This window comes from Anolis carolinensis, chromosome 6 (genome assembly GCF_035594765.1).
Source record: "Anolis carolinensis isolate JA03-04 chromosome 6, rAnoCar3.1.pri, whole genome shotgun sequence".
In the NCBI taxonomy this organism is placed as follows: Eukaryota; Metazoa; Chordata; class Lepidosauria; order Squamata; family Dactyloidae; genus Anolis; species Anolis carolinensis.
In genome coordinates this window covers 50464369-50480825 of record NC_085846.1, presented here as the reverse complement: position 1 = coordinate 50480825, position 16457 = coordinate 50464369, and the positions used below count along the sequence as shown (strand labels likewise).

The 16457-nt window shown below is 40.4% G+C and overlaps 1 protein-coding gene across 5 annotated transcripts in view; it reads left to right on the top strand.

The window, feature by feature from the left end:
- The window catches only part of ramp3 (receptor activity modifying protein 3), a 29926-nt gene extending 25232 nt beyond the window's left edge, over positions 1-4694 (top strand). For 3 of the 5 annotated variants that reach the window (XM_062957300.1, XM_062957301.1, XM_003229855.4), the window contains exon 4: positions 3203-4694. In XM_062957300.1, coding sequence (XP_062813370.1) covers positions 3203-3458 — 256 coding nt within the window. In that variant the 3' untranslated portion in view covers positions 3459-4694. Of the gene's footprint in view, positions 1-301; positions 3078-3202 lie in introns of those variants that run through there. The other 2 variants (XM_062957303.1, XM_062957302.1) reach the window with 2 other exon arrangements.
- Positions 4695-16457: the final 11763 nt, after the last annotated feature.

The window sequence follows — 16457 nt, the reverse complement described above, 5'->3', positions numbered from 1 at the left end:
TTCTCCATAATGCAGTTTTCCATGTTCCAAATTTCTTAGGATGCTGTCTTCAGCGTTAGTAAGCCTTAATAGGCCCATAGCCAAACCCCAATCATACAATTTTATTTAATCCACTCATAAGCTTTTCCTCTTTTTAATATGTAGAAATATTTGCCATTGAGAATTATTACAATCCTGTTGGGCCATGAGAAGCGAATCTGAAGTATGACTACCACAACTGGCACAGATCACAAGAATATGTGACACTTGTCTTAGTATAGTCAAATCAACAACTGTTCTTTTTTTCTTTTTCTTGATTCAGAACACTGGAATCAAAAGCACTTTAATGTATGCTGGAAGACATGTGTGCTGCAGTTCATGAAAGAGTTAACTCAAAACTGCAAGTAAAATTATACAGAACTTTAAGGATCTAAATCAGGCATGGGCAAACTTTGCCCCTCTAACAGCTGATAAACTGGCTGGGATTTCTGGGAGTTGAAGTCCAAAATTAAACCTTCTTTGAATTGCATCCTCATGTTTCCCTACTTTTAGCTGTGAAATGTTGAAAAGTATACAGTACCTTTCAACACCTGTGACTTTCAACTTTGGAATAATAAGATTTTTCTCTGCTTCTTCTTTATTCATTCAGTCATTTAAGACTCTTTGTGACCTCATGGACCAGTCCACGCCAGAGCTCCCTGTTGGCCGTTGCTGCCCCCAGTTCCTTCAAGGTCAAGCCAGTCACTTCAAGGATACCACCCATCCATCTCGCCCTTGGTCGGCCTCTCTTCCTTTTTCCTTCCATTTTCCCCAGCATCATGATCTTTTCCAAGCTTTCTTGTCTAGCTACCAGAAAAAATCCAGGCACTGTTGTAATTGAGAAGAGATTCTAGGCTTTTTGGAGCAACTGCTGAAAGAGCTGCTATAGGTCTCTTGGAGGCTGCTGAATAGATGTAGCTCCATTTGTAGATTGAAGTGCAAAGCCCAAGTGTTACGTTCATGTGAAAATGATTGAAAGTTTGGTCTACATTTAACAATTTAATCTATTAAATCACAGTAGCATATGCCCATTGAACTGTAAGTGCAGTTTCTTTCCTCTGATTGCACTTCCCTTCTGTTTGCAGTTTTACTAGCGCTGATAATGACTTCTTTTCAAGGAGTTCATCACCCAAATTCTTTCTTTGGATTAATGAATGTCAATAGCTTTCCTTTCGGTAAACAATAAGCTGTCTTTGCAGATTTTAATTGCATTAAATGGATGTGTCTCTCAAAAAAAATCAGGGGGAAAAACAGTGGTTGGCTTTCAATCCTCTGGACAAACTAAATAACCCTACACTCACTTCTATAATGTCATGACTCCTCATTGCAGTCATGTCATTGTGGAACAATTGAAAATATGTGTTTGTTGTGCATGTACAGGGGCCATTTTGGAGGGATTCTTAAGGTGTAATCAGGAAACAGTACAATTGTTTCAAGTTCTTGGGAAGGGAGGAAAAAACTCTTTTCTCACTGGGTTATGAGGAGACAATTATGATTCAAGATTCTGGGAGAAATTGGTCTGTAAGCCTTTATATAGATAATTTTAGAGGGACCTTCCAGTCTTGACAAAAATGTCTTGTGATGGCAACTTTGCTGATTGTTAACAATAAAGTCCCTTTGAAAACAAAGAAACTCTCCATGTAGCCACAGTTGTATAGGGTTAGGGGCTGCTATATCCTCCTCCAAGCAAGTCAGTGACTTAGCAGACCTCAGCAGTCCCTTAGAACATCCAGACAAAAACCAAAATAACACTTCAAAGAAAATAAAAGAAAGAAAAAAGAAGAGCAGGGTACAAAGCACCTTTTGCCCTGTCCTCAGACAAATCAGAAATATGATGGTATGGAGAATCCTGACTTTGGTATATAATAATGTATTCTTGTGGATCTTATCTACATTTGCCTTCGCTGCTCTGCGAAGTCCTAGTATTATTCTAATATCTTGGCTACAGTCTCCATTTTGATTTATGGCTAAACTATAATGAGAGCCATAAATGTTTAAGTGTTGGACTATGACTCTGGGGACCAGGGTTTGAATCCCTGCCTGGACACGAATACCTCCTGGGTGACCTTGGGCAAACCTCAGGGGGAGGGCAAAGGCAACCCTTCCAAGAAAACAGCCACATTAGGGTTTCTAGAAGTTGGAAATTGACGTTGATATAATGTAAATCATATGTAGTTATTAATTTTGTTTTTTCAGAATTCAGCTGTAACTCTGCTTTTACATTTTCTTCCTCAATCTTCCCCAACAGGTGTTCCATTTTTTAAGCATTTTCTGCTAGTAGTGTGTCATTTACACATCTTCGACTGATTTGTCATTCCACCAGTTTTCTTGCCACCTTCTTCTGAGTCTAATCTAGGGTTTTTGTACCATGTTCAGGTTATATAATTAATTTGGAACAAACCACCATAGAGCCTCCTCTCAAGTCCTCCTGGCATGAGAAAATGATGTGCGAGGAGATGGGGCGGGAGGGGGGGAAAGAGATTTTCCTCATCACCCCTCCCATCTTCTCAGGTGTCATTTTCTCATGCCAGGAGGACTTGATGGAAGCCTTAATGGGGGCTGGGACCTTATTGCAGCTGGGGACCTAAGTAAGTTTTAGGGGCTAAATGGGGGTTGGGGGTGGCTTCATGCCACTCTGATTTGTCTCGGGGTGACATGTACCTACCTCCTCTTGGGAAAATTGGGTTTGGGTGGGTAGGTGTGGACTGGAACCCATGCTGAACCGGGTTATTTAAACCTGCTTCAGTGTGGGTTTTAGTCCTGTGTGAAAGGGCCCTAAGGTCATTGATGGGTTATTCTAGGTTCACATATCTGCCATCTACAATCACTATGAGCAATATATGGTCAGTGAATCAACTCAGAGATGTGTTAGTTTTACTCCATTTAAGGAAATACTCTTTAAGCCAGCAGTCAAATGTCGTAGCCCCATTTATGGATATCAGCACAAAATAATACAAGAGATTAGAATAACTTAGTCTAACTCAAGAACAGAGCCTAGTCCTTCTATCAGGGTTGCATTTGTCCAGTTGTTTCAAGTTGTTGCCTTAATCAAAAACATGGTCTGCTCTATATTTTTAAATCTGGATGACCATGGATTGTGTTTAAAGAAGGGAGACAGTTATCTGTAGGTATCTTTTAAAGTGTCTATTTGTCAAATTTATTTCCATGCTCTTTTTGTTTTTAGGTACTACAGCAAATTTTCCCTATGTACAGAGCAGAAGGCTTTAACAGCAAGATGCTTTTGGCCTAATCCCCTTGCTGAGGGCTTCATCACTGAAATACATAGACAGTTCTTTTCAAAATGTTCTTCAGTAAAAGAACACTGGGAAGATCCAACGGATAAAATTCTCATCACCTTGATTTTCACACCAGTTCTTCTGGCAATTGGCACGATCAGCTTAATACTATGGTGTAGCAAGAGAAGTGACATTCTGGTGTAATCCTGCCCTTATCACAATTTCTTATAGTGTATATCATCATCATCATCATCATCAACAACAACAGCAGTATCATTTTATTTTATTATATTTTGTTGATAATGATTAACAAAATAATTATAAGTTTAGATGTGCAGATGAATGAAATTGCGGAAAATGCTTCCACAAACGTCTACTTCCATAGCTTATATTCCTGAAATAACACCAATATCATTTTTACAATGGATAGAGTGACCGACAATCACATTTCTGTAATGGCTTCCATATGGAGAGAACTGAATTTGCTGTCCGATACTCCTTCAACACAAAAGTTAATATCACATGTAACTATGAGGGCATCTATACTATATAATTAGCACCACTTTAACTCCCATGTCGCCATCCTATGGAATCCTGGGAACTGTAGTTTTACAAGGTCTTTCTCCTTCTTTGACCAAGCATGATGGTGCATCACTTAACTAGAAATCCCAGAATTCCATAGCATCGAGTCATGGCAGTTACAGTGGTGTCAAATTGCATTTATTCTATAGTGTATATTCACCCTGTGTGTTACAGATCAAATGCAGTAGTTGTCTCAGGCTTAAATATGATTGTGAACACGCCTTAATGAGTTAAGCATACTTTTCTTTTCAAAGAGATGTAAACATAAATATAACTATAGAACATAAGTTTTTTGTCCTTCTGTTTCCCAGCTGCATAAAGGAAGGTTAGAAACACTGAGAGCAAGAGATGCTTGTGACTCAATACACGGATGTGTTGGCTCTTCTCCATGTAAGGAAATATCAAGAATTGCTCTTCAAGCATGGTATCTCGGAGCTCCAGAATGAACTTTAGGAAGGATGTGGGTGTCCTGCAAAGGAGGAAAAAGAATGAGAGGAAATTACCAGTAGATGACTATGAGCTTCTTAAAGTGGAAAAGAAAATGTATATCCTTCTCTTAAAAAAACAACACCTGAGGGCTAGGATTATTCAGTCCAGCATTTCTTTGTTCATATGCCACCCAATTGACTAAAGCTGGAACTGCTGCCAACACTTTTTAGGAAATTGTCAGCTAAGGTTTTCATCTGATGTTCATTTTAAGCCTCCATGCAAATGCTTTCAATGGGATGCAATCTGTGTTAATGCTCTTTGTTACTGTAAAATGTGGTTTTCTGTTAAATTTGCAATTTGCACCCAGCTCCAGTTCAGTTCAGTGATGTTAGAATTTCTAAAATACAAATAAATACTATAAATAGACAATGTTAGGCTGACATTCCTTGTTTTTGAGAAACCCATATTAGCATAGCATTCCTTCTTAAGTGCTTACAGATGGTCTATTTAATTATCTGAGCTAGAATTTTCCTGGTTTTGGTGTCAAATTGATTGGGCAGTTATAATTTACTGAAATCTTCTTTCTTAAAGTCTAGCAAACATTTCCGAACATGCTTGACTTCCCCTATTAAGCTCAAGAAGTACATGGTTGCTCCCACCAAAAGAAGCTACCACTTTCACTCCATTCATCACTGTTGGTCAGAATCAGATCTGAGATAGGTGATTCCCTTATTATGTCTTCTAGCTTCTGGATAATGACATTGTCTAGAAGGCAGTTCCAGCCTTAAGAATGTTGAGATTTCATTAAGCATCCTAATGTTCATTACCAGACCCTGTCTTGTCTTTCAGAATTGTCTCTCTGAGCACCAAGAAACTATGGAAGACACTGATTCCCCTCTTACAATCAATGCAAACATGATTAATGCCTTATAATCTTGGGATTTCATTAAGCATGGTTCATAGTCATTCTCACACCTCTGTTCAAGCTTCAGCAGTAGTTCAAACAAGTAGGACCTACAATAAAATATTGGAGTGTAGTGTGTTCTTAGGTATTGTTTGAGCCAGATATGCCTTTTTTGAAGAATGCTCACTTCTACAATATGGTATTCTTCAGTTTTCGGCATGTTTCCACTCAAGCATTTTTTGGCTATTGATCATGTTCAACTCCTAATGAATTCTTCCTCTTTTGCTCTGTTATGCTTTCTGACATTCCATTGATTTTCAATCTTTCCATTTTGGCTACAATTCATAATAATAATAACTTTATTTTTATATCCCGCTCCCATCTCCCCAAGGGGACTCGGGGCGGCTCACATGGGGACAAGCCCAACATCATTATACATTAAAATACAGTCATGATTTAAAACAATATAAAACAGTAAAAACAGTATAACACAGCATAAAACAGCATAAACATATCCGGTCTTTAGAACCTAGCGCATAGTACAAAATGTGTAAGGGTGAGCTTGTACAGACTCTACGTGAGGCTCGAGGATAATAATATAGGGCGATCAGGGAAGGCAGGAAAGTCTCATTACATGATTAAAATCAACAAGAGTGAGGGACATGGATAAAATTCAGTAATTGTGTCAAGTTAAATATCTAACTGGAACTATTCATTCTAAGGCTCATTGAAACAGCCATGTTTTAAGATACTTCTGAAAGGTGGACAGGGAAGGTGCCAGTCTGATCTCCCTGGGGAGGGAGTTCCAGAGCCGAGAGGCCACCACCAAGAAGACCCTCTCCCTTGTCCCCACCAACTGCACCTGAGACAGGGGGAGCGAGAGAAGGGCCTCCCCGGAAGATCTCAAGACCCACGTGAGTTCATAGGGGAGGAGGCGATCGCAGAGATAAGCAGGTCCTGAACCATTTAGGGCTTTATAGGTAATAACCTGCACCTTGAATTGGGCCCAGAAACTTATTGGTAGTCAGTGGAGCTAGTTATCACTCTGGCTGCTGATCTTTGTACCAGCTGTAGTTTCTGAGCCCCATGTAGAGCGCATTGCAGTAATCCAGTCTGGAAATAACTAAGGCGTGGACCACCGTGGCCAAGTCAGACTTCATGAGGTATGATCGCAGCTGGCACACAAGCTTTAACTGTGCAAAAGCCACTACAGACACCTGACAATCAAGTGTCAGTGCTGAATCCAGGAGGACCCCCAGACTGCGGACCTGTGTCCTCAGGGGGAGTGCGACCCCCATCGAGTACAAGTTGCCACCCCCGATTGGCTGTACGACTGACCTGTAGGATCTCTGTCTTGTCAGGATTAAGCTTCAGCCCTCATCCAGTCCATCACAACGGCCAGAAAATGGTCTAGGATCTGAAGGGCTTCCTTCGAATTCAGTGGAAAGTAGTTGAGTGTCATCTGCACAGAGATGGCACCAAACTCCAAAACTCCAGATGACATCACCTAGCAGTTTCATGTAGATGTTAAAAAGCATGGGAGACAGAGTGGAACCTTACGAGACCCCACAGGTCAATGGCCAGGGGTCCAAGCAGGAGTCTCCCAGCTTCACCAACTGGAAACAACCCTCCAGGAAGGAGCAGAGCCATTGCAGAACAACACCACCAATACCCATTCCGGAGCCGACCCAGAAGTATACCATGGTCGATGGTATCAAAAGCTGCTGAGATGTCCAAGAGAACTAACAGGGACACACTCCCCCTGTCAACTTCTCTGTGGAGGTCATCCACCAAGGTGACCGAAGCCATCTTTGTACAGTGACCAGACCTGAAACCAGACTGCGATGGAGCAAGATAATCGGTCTCTAACAGGAATTCCTGGAGCTGCGAAGAGACCACCTGCTCCAGAACCTTGTCCAAAAAGGGGAGGTTGGAAATTGGCCAGTAGTTGTTTAATACCAATGGATCAAGGGACGCCTTCTTCAGGATTGGTTTAACCAATGCCTGTTTTAAGGCAGATGGAAATTCCCCTGATCCAGTGAAGTGTTTATGATCCTCACAAACCAATTTACCAACCCACCACTGGCAAATTATAATAGCCAAGAAGGGCAAGGGTCCGAGGCGCACGTGGTCGCCCTCACAGCTCCAAGGATCCCTTTGATGTCATCAGGCTGAACAGTCTGAAACGAATCCATTAAAACTGGACAAGCAGATGCCTTGGTTACCTTCAGTGGTACTGCTTCAAGGGTGGCATCTAAGTCGGAGCATATCCAAGCGACTTTATCTGCAAAATGATGGGTGAACTCACCGCATTGAGTTGTCAGGTGGTCAGGGAAAGCCTCCCCATCACAAGGGTGGAGAAGCTCCCCCACCACCCAAAGCAACTCAGCTGGTCTGTTAATTGCAGGTGCAATGTGGGCAGTCGAGAGGCTCTAGCCCGTGTTCGGTCGGACACACTTCGAGATTGGTGCCAGATGCACTCCAGTCTCCATCTCGACCACTTCATCAAAGCCAGCTCCTCAGAAAACCAAGTGCTGAATTGACTCTGCGAGATGATAGGGGACGTTCAGGGGTGATTGTGTCTACTGCCCTAGTCACCTCAGAGTTATAGAGATTAATCAAGGCATCGACAGGATCACCAGCCATCATGACAGGACATTCCCCAAGAGACATCAGGAATCCATCCAGATCCATAAGTCTTCTGGGGCGGACCATCCTAATGGTTCCACTCCCGCAGAGGATAGGTGGTGCAGTCAGTCTAAAGCTGATCACGTGATGGTCAGTCCATGATAATGGAAGAATAATTTGCTCTTCCACAATTACATCTCCTCCATCCACAACAAAAACCAAGTCCAAGGTGTGTCCAGCCTGATGGGTGGGTCCAGAAATCACTTGGGACAGGCCCATGGCCGTCAGGGCAACCATGAAGTCCTGAGCTGCGCCACATAAGGTGGACTCCATATGGATGTTGAAGTCACCCAATACCACCAGGTGCTGGGACTCCAACACCAGGTTAGAGATCACCTCAGCGAGCTCAGGCAGAAAAACTGTTGCGGGGTGGTCAGTACACAAGCAGAATCCCCAAACTGTCCCCTACCGTCAGGTGAACACAATTGAACCAGGCAGATTGTGGAACGGGACATCTGATCAAGCAGATGGTTTCCCGATAGACCACCGCAACCCCACCCCACAATTCAGTTAGTATTCCCCATCTTAATTTGCACCCCTCCTACAACGAGAAGTAAGAAACCGGTTAGGCAGTAAGAAAACTACAGTCGGCCCTCCACATTCAATTCTTTTAAGCTGCTATCCACCAGCATGGGATCCAGAGTGGCTAATTTTTTTAAAAAAATACTTTAAAATTACAAAGGCACAAGGTTTAAAGTAGATTTAAAATGTAATTTGAGGCTGTGAAAAAGACAAGGTTTTTTTTTGAGACAGTACTTGTATGTGCCATTATAGTATACGACAAAACATCATTTATTCTGAACTACAAATATTGTAAATTGACATACAAAAATATTTTCATATATCACATATCAGTTTCACTTAATTTCATATCACATTGCAATGAAAGAGCAATTACTGCATATCATTTGAAATCCTATCACAACAGTTTCATGTGCAAACAAAAGAAATCTGAAATGATTTAAGCTGTTGAATCACTCCATGGGGACTCTGCCCAGTATTTCTCAGAACCATTAATGCTAATTGCATGAGATTGAAACAACTCCACAGAAATGACTGAAAGATGTAATGTGTTGCCTTGCTATGGGTTCTTTTGAATGGGAGTTATAAAAATGTGGACCGTTCCAAAGGGACTTGGTCTCTGTTGAAACACTTCATTTTTTGTTTGTTTGCACCAAATATTGTAATATACAGATAAAATACAGGAATTACTTTTTTCACAGTGTTCTCAATGGCAAGGATGTTACAAAATTCCATATTTTCTGAACAACTGATGCATTCTTTTAAGTATCTTTTCCTTTTTATCTGTGACTTGTTATATATGCCTGTGCTGTGATTTTCCTGTTGTATGCCAACAGGCTGTGTGTGTGGGTTGCTGCAACTCCACAGAATATATAGTATATATTTCTAATATAGTAAAATAGTTTTAGTACATTGCTGTGGACTAAAGCTATTCTTCCAAAACATACCGAGAGACTCTTAAGTGGTAAGTCAAAGGAACTCATTATTCAGACCTTGCAAAAACAATACAGCTAACAGACTGGAATAATATAGGCACCCAACTATGTGCAGCCACAGATTTCACTGTCAGAATCTGCATCAGAGGAGAAACAGTTATAGCATTCAATTCAACTGTTAGGCCACCAAAAAGCTGGAGGAATCTTTAAGCAACATACTTTTTTCTTGCATGTTTTCCAAATACAGGCAGCGTCCAAGTTACACACAACATACGTTCTGCTGGATTATGATTAAATTGAATTTGTTTGTAAGTCAAAACAGTTACATTTTCAAGTGTAACTCCAACCTCTCTCTCTCTCCCTCCCTCTCCCCCCCTTCTTCTAAGCTTTGGCTAGTATAGGGAATGATTAACTCCGCCATGGTGTTTGTTTTGCTGTCTCTCCTGCTGTTCAGATTTCACCTTACTTTCTGTTCTTGTAATGATTGAATTTTGAAAAATATGGCTTGTTGTGGAAACAAGGATTAGCAAGAAAGCTTCAGTGTAGATACCTTTTCCCCCTTGATAACCCTTTCAGGAGTGAATTCCCTTTCCTAGGGGTAGATTTCTTTCACTTTCTGTTGTCTCACACCCGTTCTTAACTATGTATTGTTTGTAAGTCAGATGTTTGTACCTCGGGGATTGCCTGTATGATAATTATGAATAGCTGCAGATGATATCTTAAGCAGCCTCACTATATGATGTATGGTCAATACAATATGCCATGGTCTTCAGCAGTAATTCTTGTCCAGTGATCTCAGTTTAGGTGATCAATCCATTGACCATTGGGTCTTCTAAGCCAGATCAGCTGTGGATGTGAGTGGGGATATGGTTTTGTAACACCCCTCCAGTGACACCATGATTTGCCCAATTTGAGGCATGAATTTAGGCTTGGTGTCCATAACTAGGCCCTTTCTTTTGTCACGCTGATCGTTGATCCTCAGGAAAGGCCACTTTCATGACTCTGTCTGCTATAGACCTATCTGGTTTTGGATTTGGTATGCATTCATTTCAGATTGAGTTTTGGGCATGGACCCTCAGGTCATTCAATGGATTGGGCATTAAGGGTCTGTGGATGGCAACAAATCTATTTCAACATCGATGTCATGGTTTTTCTTCTTTGAGATTCTAGGTTGTGAATGGCAAGGCATTTCATATTATCCAGCCACAGCGTGGTTTACTGGGCAGCCCAGCAAGCCAATTCCAGCCCAGTTGGGAATGGCTGACGGTCACAATTGAATGGCTCAACAAGAGGGTCTGTGATTGTATCAGCTGATGTAACTGCTTGTTCTGAGAGCTCTATGGGATTCTGACACAAGTGCTCATTGCTCACTTGGATGGAAATAATTTTGGTTTGTTGAAGGGAAGCTCTTCTATTTCAAGTGATTCATGACATACATGCAATATGGTGTCAGTGGTCTGACATGGAGCTCGTATGGTCTGCTATGCTGCCCCAACAGTTCTGGAAGGGTAAACGAAACCCATAATTGAATGATAGGCCAGACAGAGAGAAGAAAAGATATTTTACCAATGAAGCTCAACTTTACAACCCAGTTTTTGTGTCTGCTGCTGCTCAATCACATAGTTGTTTCCGACCAGAGCTCCCTGTCGGCCATCGCCGCCCCCAGTTCCTTCAAGGTCAAGTCAGTCACTTCAAGGATACCGTCCATCTTGCCCTAGGTCGGCCTTTCTTCCTTTCTCCTTCTATTTTCCCCAGCATCATGATCTTTTCCAAGCTTTCCTGTCTTCTCATGATGTGGCCAAAATACTTCATCTTTGCCTCTAGTATCCTTCCTTCCAGTGAGCAGCCAGATGTTATTTCCTGGAGTCTGGACTGGTTGGATCATCTTGCGGTCCAAGGCACTCTCAGGATTTTCCTCCAGCAACAAAGTTCAAAAGCATCTATCTTCCTTCACTCAGTCTTCCTTATGGTCCAGCTCTCGCAACCATATGTTACTATGGGGAATACCATTACTTTAACTATGTGGACCTTCGTTGCCAGTGTGATGTCTCTGCTCTTCACTATTTTATCAAGGTTGGCCATTGCTCTCTTCCCAAGAAGTAAACGTCTTCTGATTTCCTGGCTGCGGTCTGCATCTGCAGTGATCTTCGCGACTAGAAATATAAAGTCTGTCACTGCCTCCACGTTCCTGTGTCTAGTCTTTTAATTTCCCATGTTGGGCATCGAAACAATTTCAGGAAGCTTTCCAACCAAGAAAATAGAAAATGAAGATCCTGGGTTTTATGATTCAGAACTCACTATTGTATTTTAGCAGTAACATTTACAACTGTTGGCTTGAAAAATTCATTAGAAAGTACAGTAGTACTTTATTAATTCTACCACAAGGTGGTGGTAGAAATTCACATTGCTATAAAAAGGTTTTTTTTTCTCAGACTTGAACCAGCTAATTAGGATGGACAAAAAAAAATGCTGCCTGAGGCAGAGCAGATAATTATGCCAGTGCTCATCTTAGTCAAAGTGCACTATACCTAGTCATGTAGAAATTTTTAGACAACCTCTGCATGTCAAATTGCCAAATTGTATTCACCCCATAGGATTTTAGGAGGGAATGTATACTTAACAATGACTTTCTATTACCACACCTTCTCTTTTTCTATATGTTTCTAACAATAAAAATAAAACCTTACAAAACAAAAATCTTATGCAAAAACTCTTGTGGGCATCTTATTTTGTTGTTCAATACAAGAATGCAAATGGCAAAATGAGGCAGATGTATATGCCTATGTGTTTGTATTAGCTAGGGCTGAGATGAAATTCCTTCCACATTTTATTATGACATTTGTAGTCTGCAATGATGAGGATTTATTTTTCGAATCTAGAAGGCAGAAAAAGGCAAGCTTGCTGGAAATTATTGGCTGAGTATGATTGTCTTCCAGAGATAAGGGCCGGGCTGTGGCGCAGCTGGCTAGTAGCCAGCTGCAATAAATCACTACTGACCGAGAGGTCATGAGTTCGAAGCCCGGGTCGGGTTAAGCCCCTGACCATTAAATAGCCCGGCTTGCTGTTGACCTATGCAGCCCCAAAAGACAGTTGCATCTGTCAATTAGGGAAATTTAGGTACGCTTTATGCGGGAGGCTTATTTAACTAATTTACAACATCATAAAACTGCCAGCAAAACACGAGGAAAGGAATGAGGAAGTACAGCCACTAGTGGACAGTGAAGCAACAGCTCCCCCTGTGGCCGGAATTGTGAAGCTGGAAAAAAATGTTAAATGCCTCTGTGTCTGTCTTTATATGTTGTTTGTCTGTTGGCATTGAATGTTTGCTATATATGTGTTCATTGTAATCCGCCCTGAGTCCCCTTCAGGGTGAGAAGGGCGGAATATAAATACTGTAAATAAATAAATAAATAAATAAGAGTCTTGGCGATGAACGTAGATGACTGTGATTCTGGATCCACATGATCTTTCACAATGAGGACGTAGATTTCCAGATGGAAGGTAGACACGACAAAGGTTTGCTCGATGTGCCTTCCTCTTCTGCTCTTTATTTTTGCCTCTTCAAAATCCATAGACTTGTTGGTCAACTGACCCTGTATTTATTTATTTATTTATTTAGTATCAAAAGCATTGCATAAATAAGTATAAAACCGATAAAAATAGGAGCACTATCGGCCAGGGCTTCCCAGTTCTATTCCAGTTTTTAAGGTTAGCTTTAAGCCCATCTTTAATCTCTTTTTTTGTCCATTTCATTTTCTGTTCTTGAGTTGAGGGTGAAGTAACTGCTTTGGGAGATGGTGATCGGGCATTTGGACAGGATGACCAGTCCAGCGAAGTTGATGGTAGAGAGTCATCTTTTCAATGATGATGGTCTTTGCTTCTTTTGTTCTGCTGACATTTGTGGGCATCTTCTCTTCCCAAGAGATTTGGAAGATTTTTTAAATGTTGAGCTTCAAAGTTTTTTCAATGATGAGTGAAAGGCCAAGCTTTTCATATGCTTCTGCTAACCAGTTTAAAGTAGCTGGTAGACTTTCCTCTAAATGAGCACTGCTTAACAGAAGTTGTTGTTACTTTACTTTCCGCCTGTTGAGGTTAAAGAGCTTGCCATCTATCCCACGTGTGATTTCCACACCGGAGGGAAGCTTGTAAAACAAGATGTAGAATCATAGCAACAGAAGAAAGACAGAAAATACAGCTGAGGCAATAGGGCATCCCTTTTTGATACCTGATCCCACTTTAAATGGGTCACTTTGGGAGCCATTGCTGTCAAAGACTGTTGCCATCATGTCATCATGAAGGAGCCACTGGATATTCACAAATTTATCCGGGCATCTGATTTTCAAGGAGAATAGTCTAGAGAGCATTACAATTCAGTTTCAAAGATCTTTGCAAGGTTGATGAATGCCATATACAAAGATTGATTTTGTTCCTTGGTTCTGGAGCTCTCATGCAGTGAACATTATATCCACTGTTCATCTGAAGTGGCGGAAATTATATTGGGTTTCAAGGAAGATACCTTCTGAAATAGGTGGAAGATAATTTGTGGGGATCCTTGCAAGAATTTTTCCAGCAAAGGTTAAAAGAGAGATACCTCAATAGTTTCCACAGTCTGTTCTTTTGCCCTTTTCCCAAAAAAGTGATGGTAATGGCATCCCTGAGGTTTGCTGGGATATTCTTGGCAACCCACAGTTTTTCAATAAGCATATAGAACTATGTGGGCTTGGGCCCACTTTCTTTAAACATTTCAACAGGGATCTCAATGGTCCACTGGCTTTATTATTTTTTAGATGGCTTTACTGACTTTGTGCTGCAAGCTCATCCCTTTTTTTGTTGTAGAATTTGTGAAAAAAACTATTCAGCCACATTGGAACTGTGGTTAAGGAGATTATGTACTGCTCTTTCTAATATAGTCCAATTGATTTTTTTTGTCCTTTAGAAATTTGGTTTCTTTTGATGAACGTAGAGGGTGTATGCTATGATTTGTTGTGTCATAAATAACCTTTATGGCTTTAAACAATCCCTATGTAATGGACATCTGCAAGGTATTGGATTTCTTGAGCTCTTTTTGTTAACCAAATATTCTTAATTTGTCTACTTCTTCTTTGGACCTCAGCTTTTGCAATAATGTATATCTTTTTCTTAGCAGCATAGTTGATGTCTCTTTGCCATATTTGGAAGGCTTTGTATTTCTTATTGATGATATATTGGATCTCATTATCATTCTCATCAACCAATCTGAGTGTTTCCTAGTTTGGAATCCAGTGGCTGTGTTCAAAGGCTGTGACAATAGAGGTCTTGCTTATTTCAGTGTTTCTCAACATTTTCAGGGTATTCTACAGGTAGATGATCCTTAAGTGTTGTTTGGAGGAGGGCTTGTTTAGAGAACTATTGAAGGACTTTTATGCTTTAACTTTCTTCCTTGGAGTCTATTGAATTACTTTATGGTCTGTCCACAAGTTATAGCTCTTGTGAGGAGTACATCGCTGGAAGAATTTCTCGAATTTCAGTTGGCTCCAAATGATCCTATATGATGCTAGTGGACATAAACAGCTGACCAGGACTACCAGAGGTGCCATGGCTGTGAAACAACATGGTGATGGTGGTAAAGAAATCTCAACTCCCAATTTTAAATCTAGAAATTCCTTTTTAAAAAAACTGGCCATTGGTTTAAAAGGTTTGAGGACCCCTACATCAAATCAGTCATGGAGCTACACAAAGCTACTATTGTGTAAATTTTAAACTGGTTGAAAGACCAAAGCTTTCCTAGACCCAGTGATGTTCAACATCTTTATAAATTATTGGGATGATGAAATAGAAGATATGCTTATCAAAACTGCAGATAACACCAAATTAGGAAAAGCAAAGAAAACCCCAAAGGGCAGTCAATGATTGGCTCGCCTTCCCACTTCATAACAGACCAAGGGAAAGCAACATAAACGTCTAAGAATAGAAAATGTATTATCACATATTTACTCGAGTTTAATGTGCCATTGAGTCTAATGTGCACCTCAAATTTCAAAACACTGAAACTCAAAAAAGTATTTACCATATTACACAAATCTAATGTGCACCCTAACTTTGGGAAGGCAATTTAGTAAAAAAAAAGTGAGCATTATAATCAAGTAAATACGGTAGTTAATACCATCAAAGTGCCTGCCCACACTTTGCTTTTAGATATATTCACCAAGTGGTGTTGCTAAAGAGGAAATGCAGTCGTAATCACGAAAAACTTATTCCAAAGTATTTAACCATATTAATCAGTAGTCTTGTTTTTGTGTACTGTTTTCACATTTCTGGAAAGTTTTCCTGACCTCAAGCATGTGAATGAGCAAGACTGATTTATACATTTACAGTTCCAGTTGCATTTAATTTGATTTAATTTGATTAGATTATATAGCATATACTTTATATAATTTAATAAAAGTGGATTTCATACATATGGCTGGCTTGACTCCCCTGCAGTGGAAGTGGAGTGAGTAGTACTTAGGAATTGCAAAATTGGAAAATGGAAAAATAAAATAAAATCATATTTAAATCATATGTCCTTTTGTATCAGAAATGACTCAAAGGCACACAACAACAAGAACAACAAATTAGCTGCTCTTGTATCTGAATCAACAGATATTCAAAAAGTATATGTAGAAAATATACGTAGAAAGGTCAACACTGTGTTTTCCATACTGTTTCAAATATAGTTTAGAACCTTTCACAGAGCTTTTCTCACAAAATTTGCTTTTTCCTCCTATTAAAGCTGAAAGTATGTGGCTTGCTCAAAACCCCCATGAAAGAGTGGGAATTGAACCCTAAGCTCCAGTTGTAGGATAAAACCAATGCATTTTGATACTATTTTAACTGCCATGGCTTGATCTAAGGTAACACCAAGATATTTAGGATGGAAACAATGTTCAAGCTTGGCCTTCCCAAATAACTTTCAATTTCCTATTGGCTTCACGGTTCTATAGGTGGAAAACACCTTATGTCTTGGCCTTAACTGTGTGATAAAATCCCTCTAGAAATCCCAGTTCTAGCTATAAAATTCACAGGATCTCCCGTGAGCATAAATCCCTCCAGGCACAGAAAAAAAGATCCGAATGCTAAATACAAAGGACAGATATGAACAGGTCTGCAGTTGGAGCAGTCGGC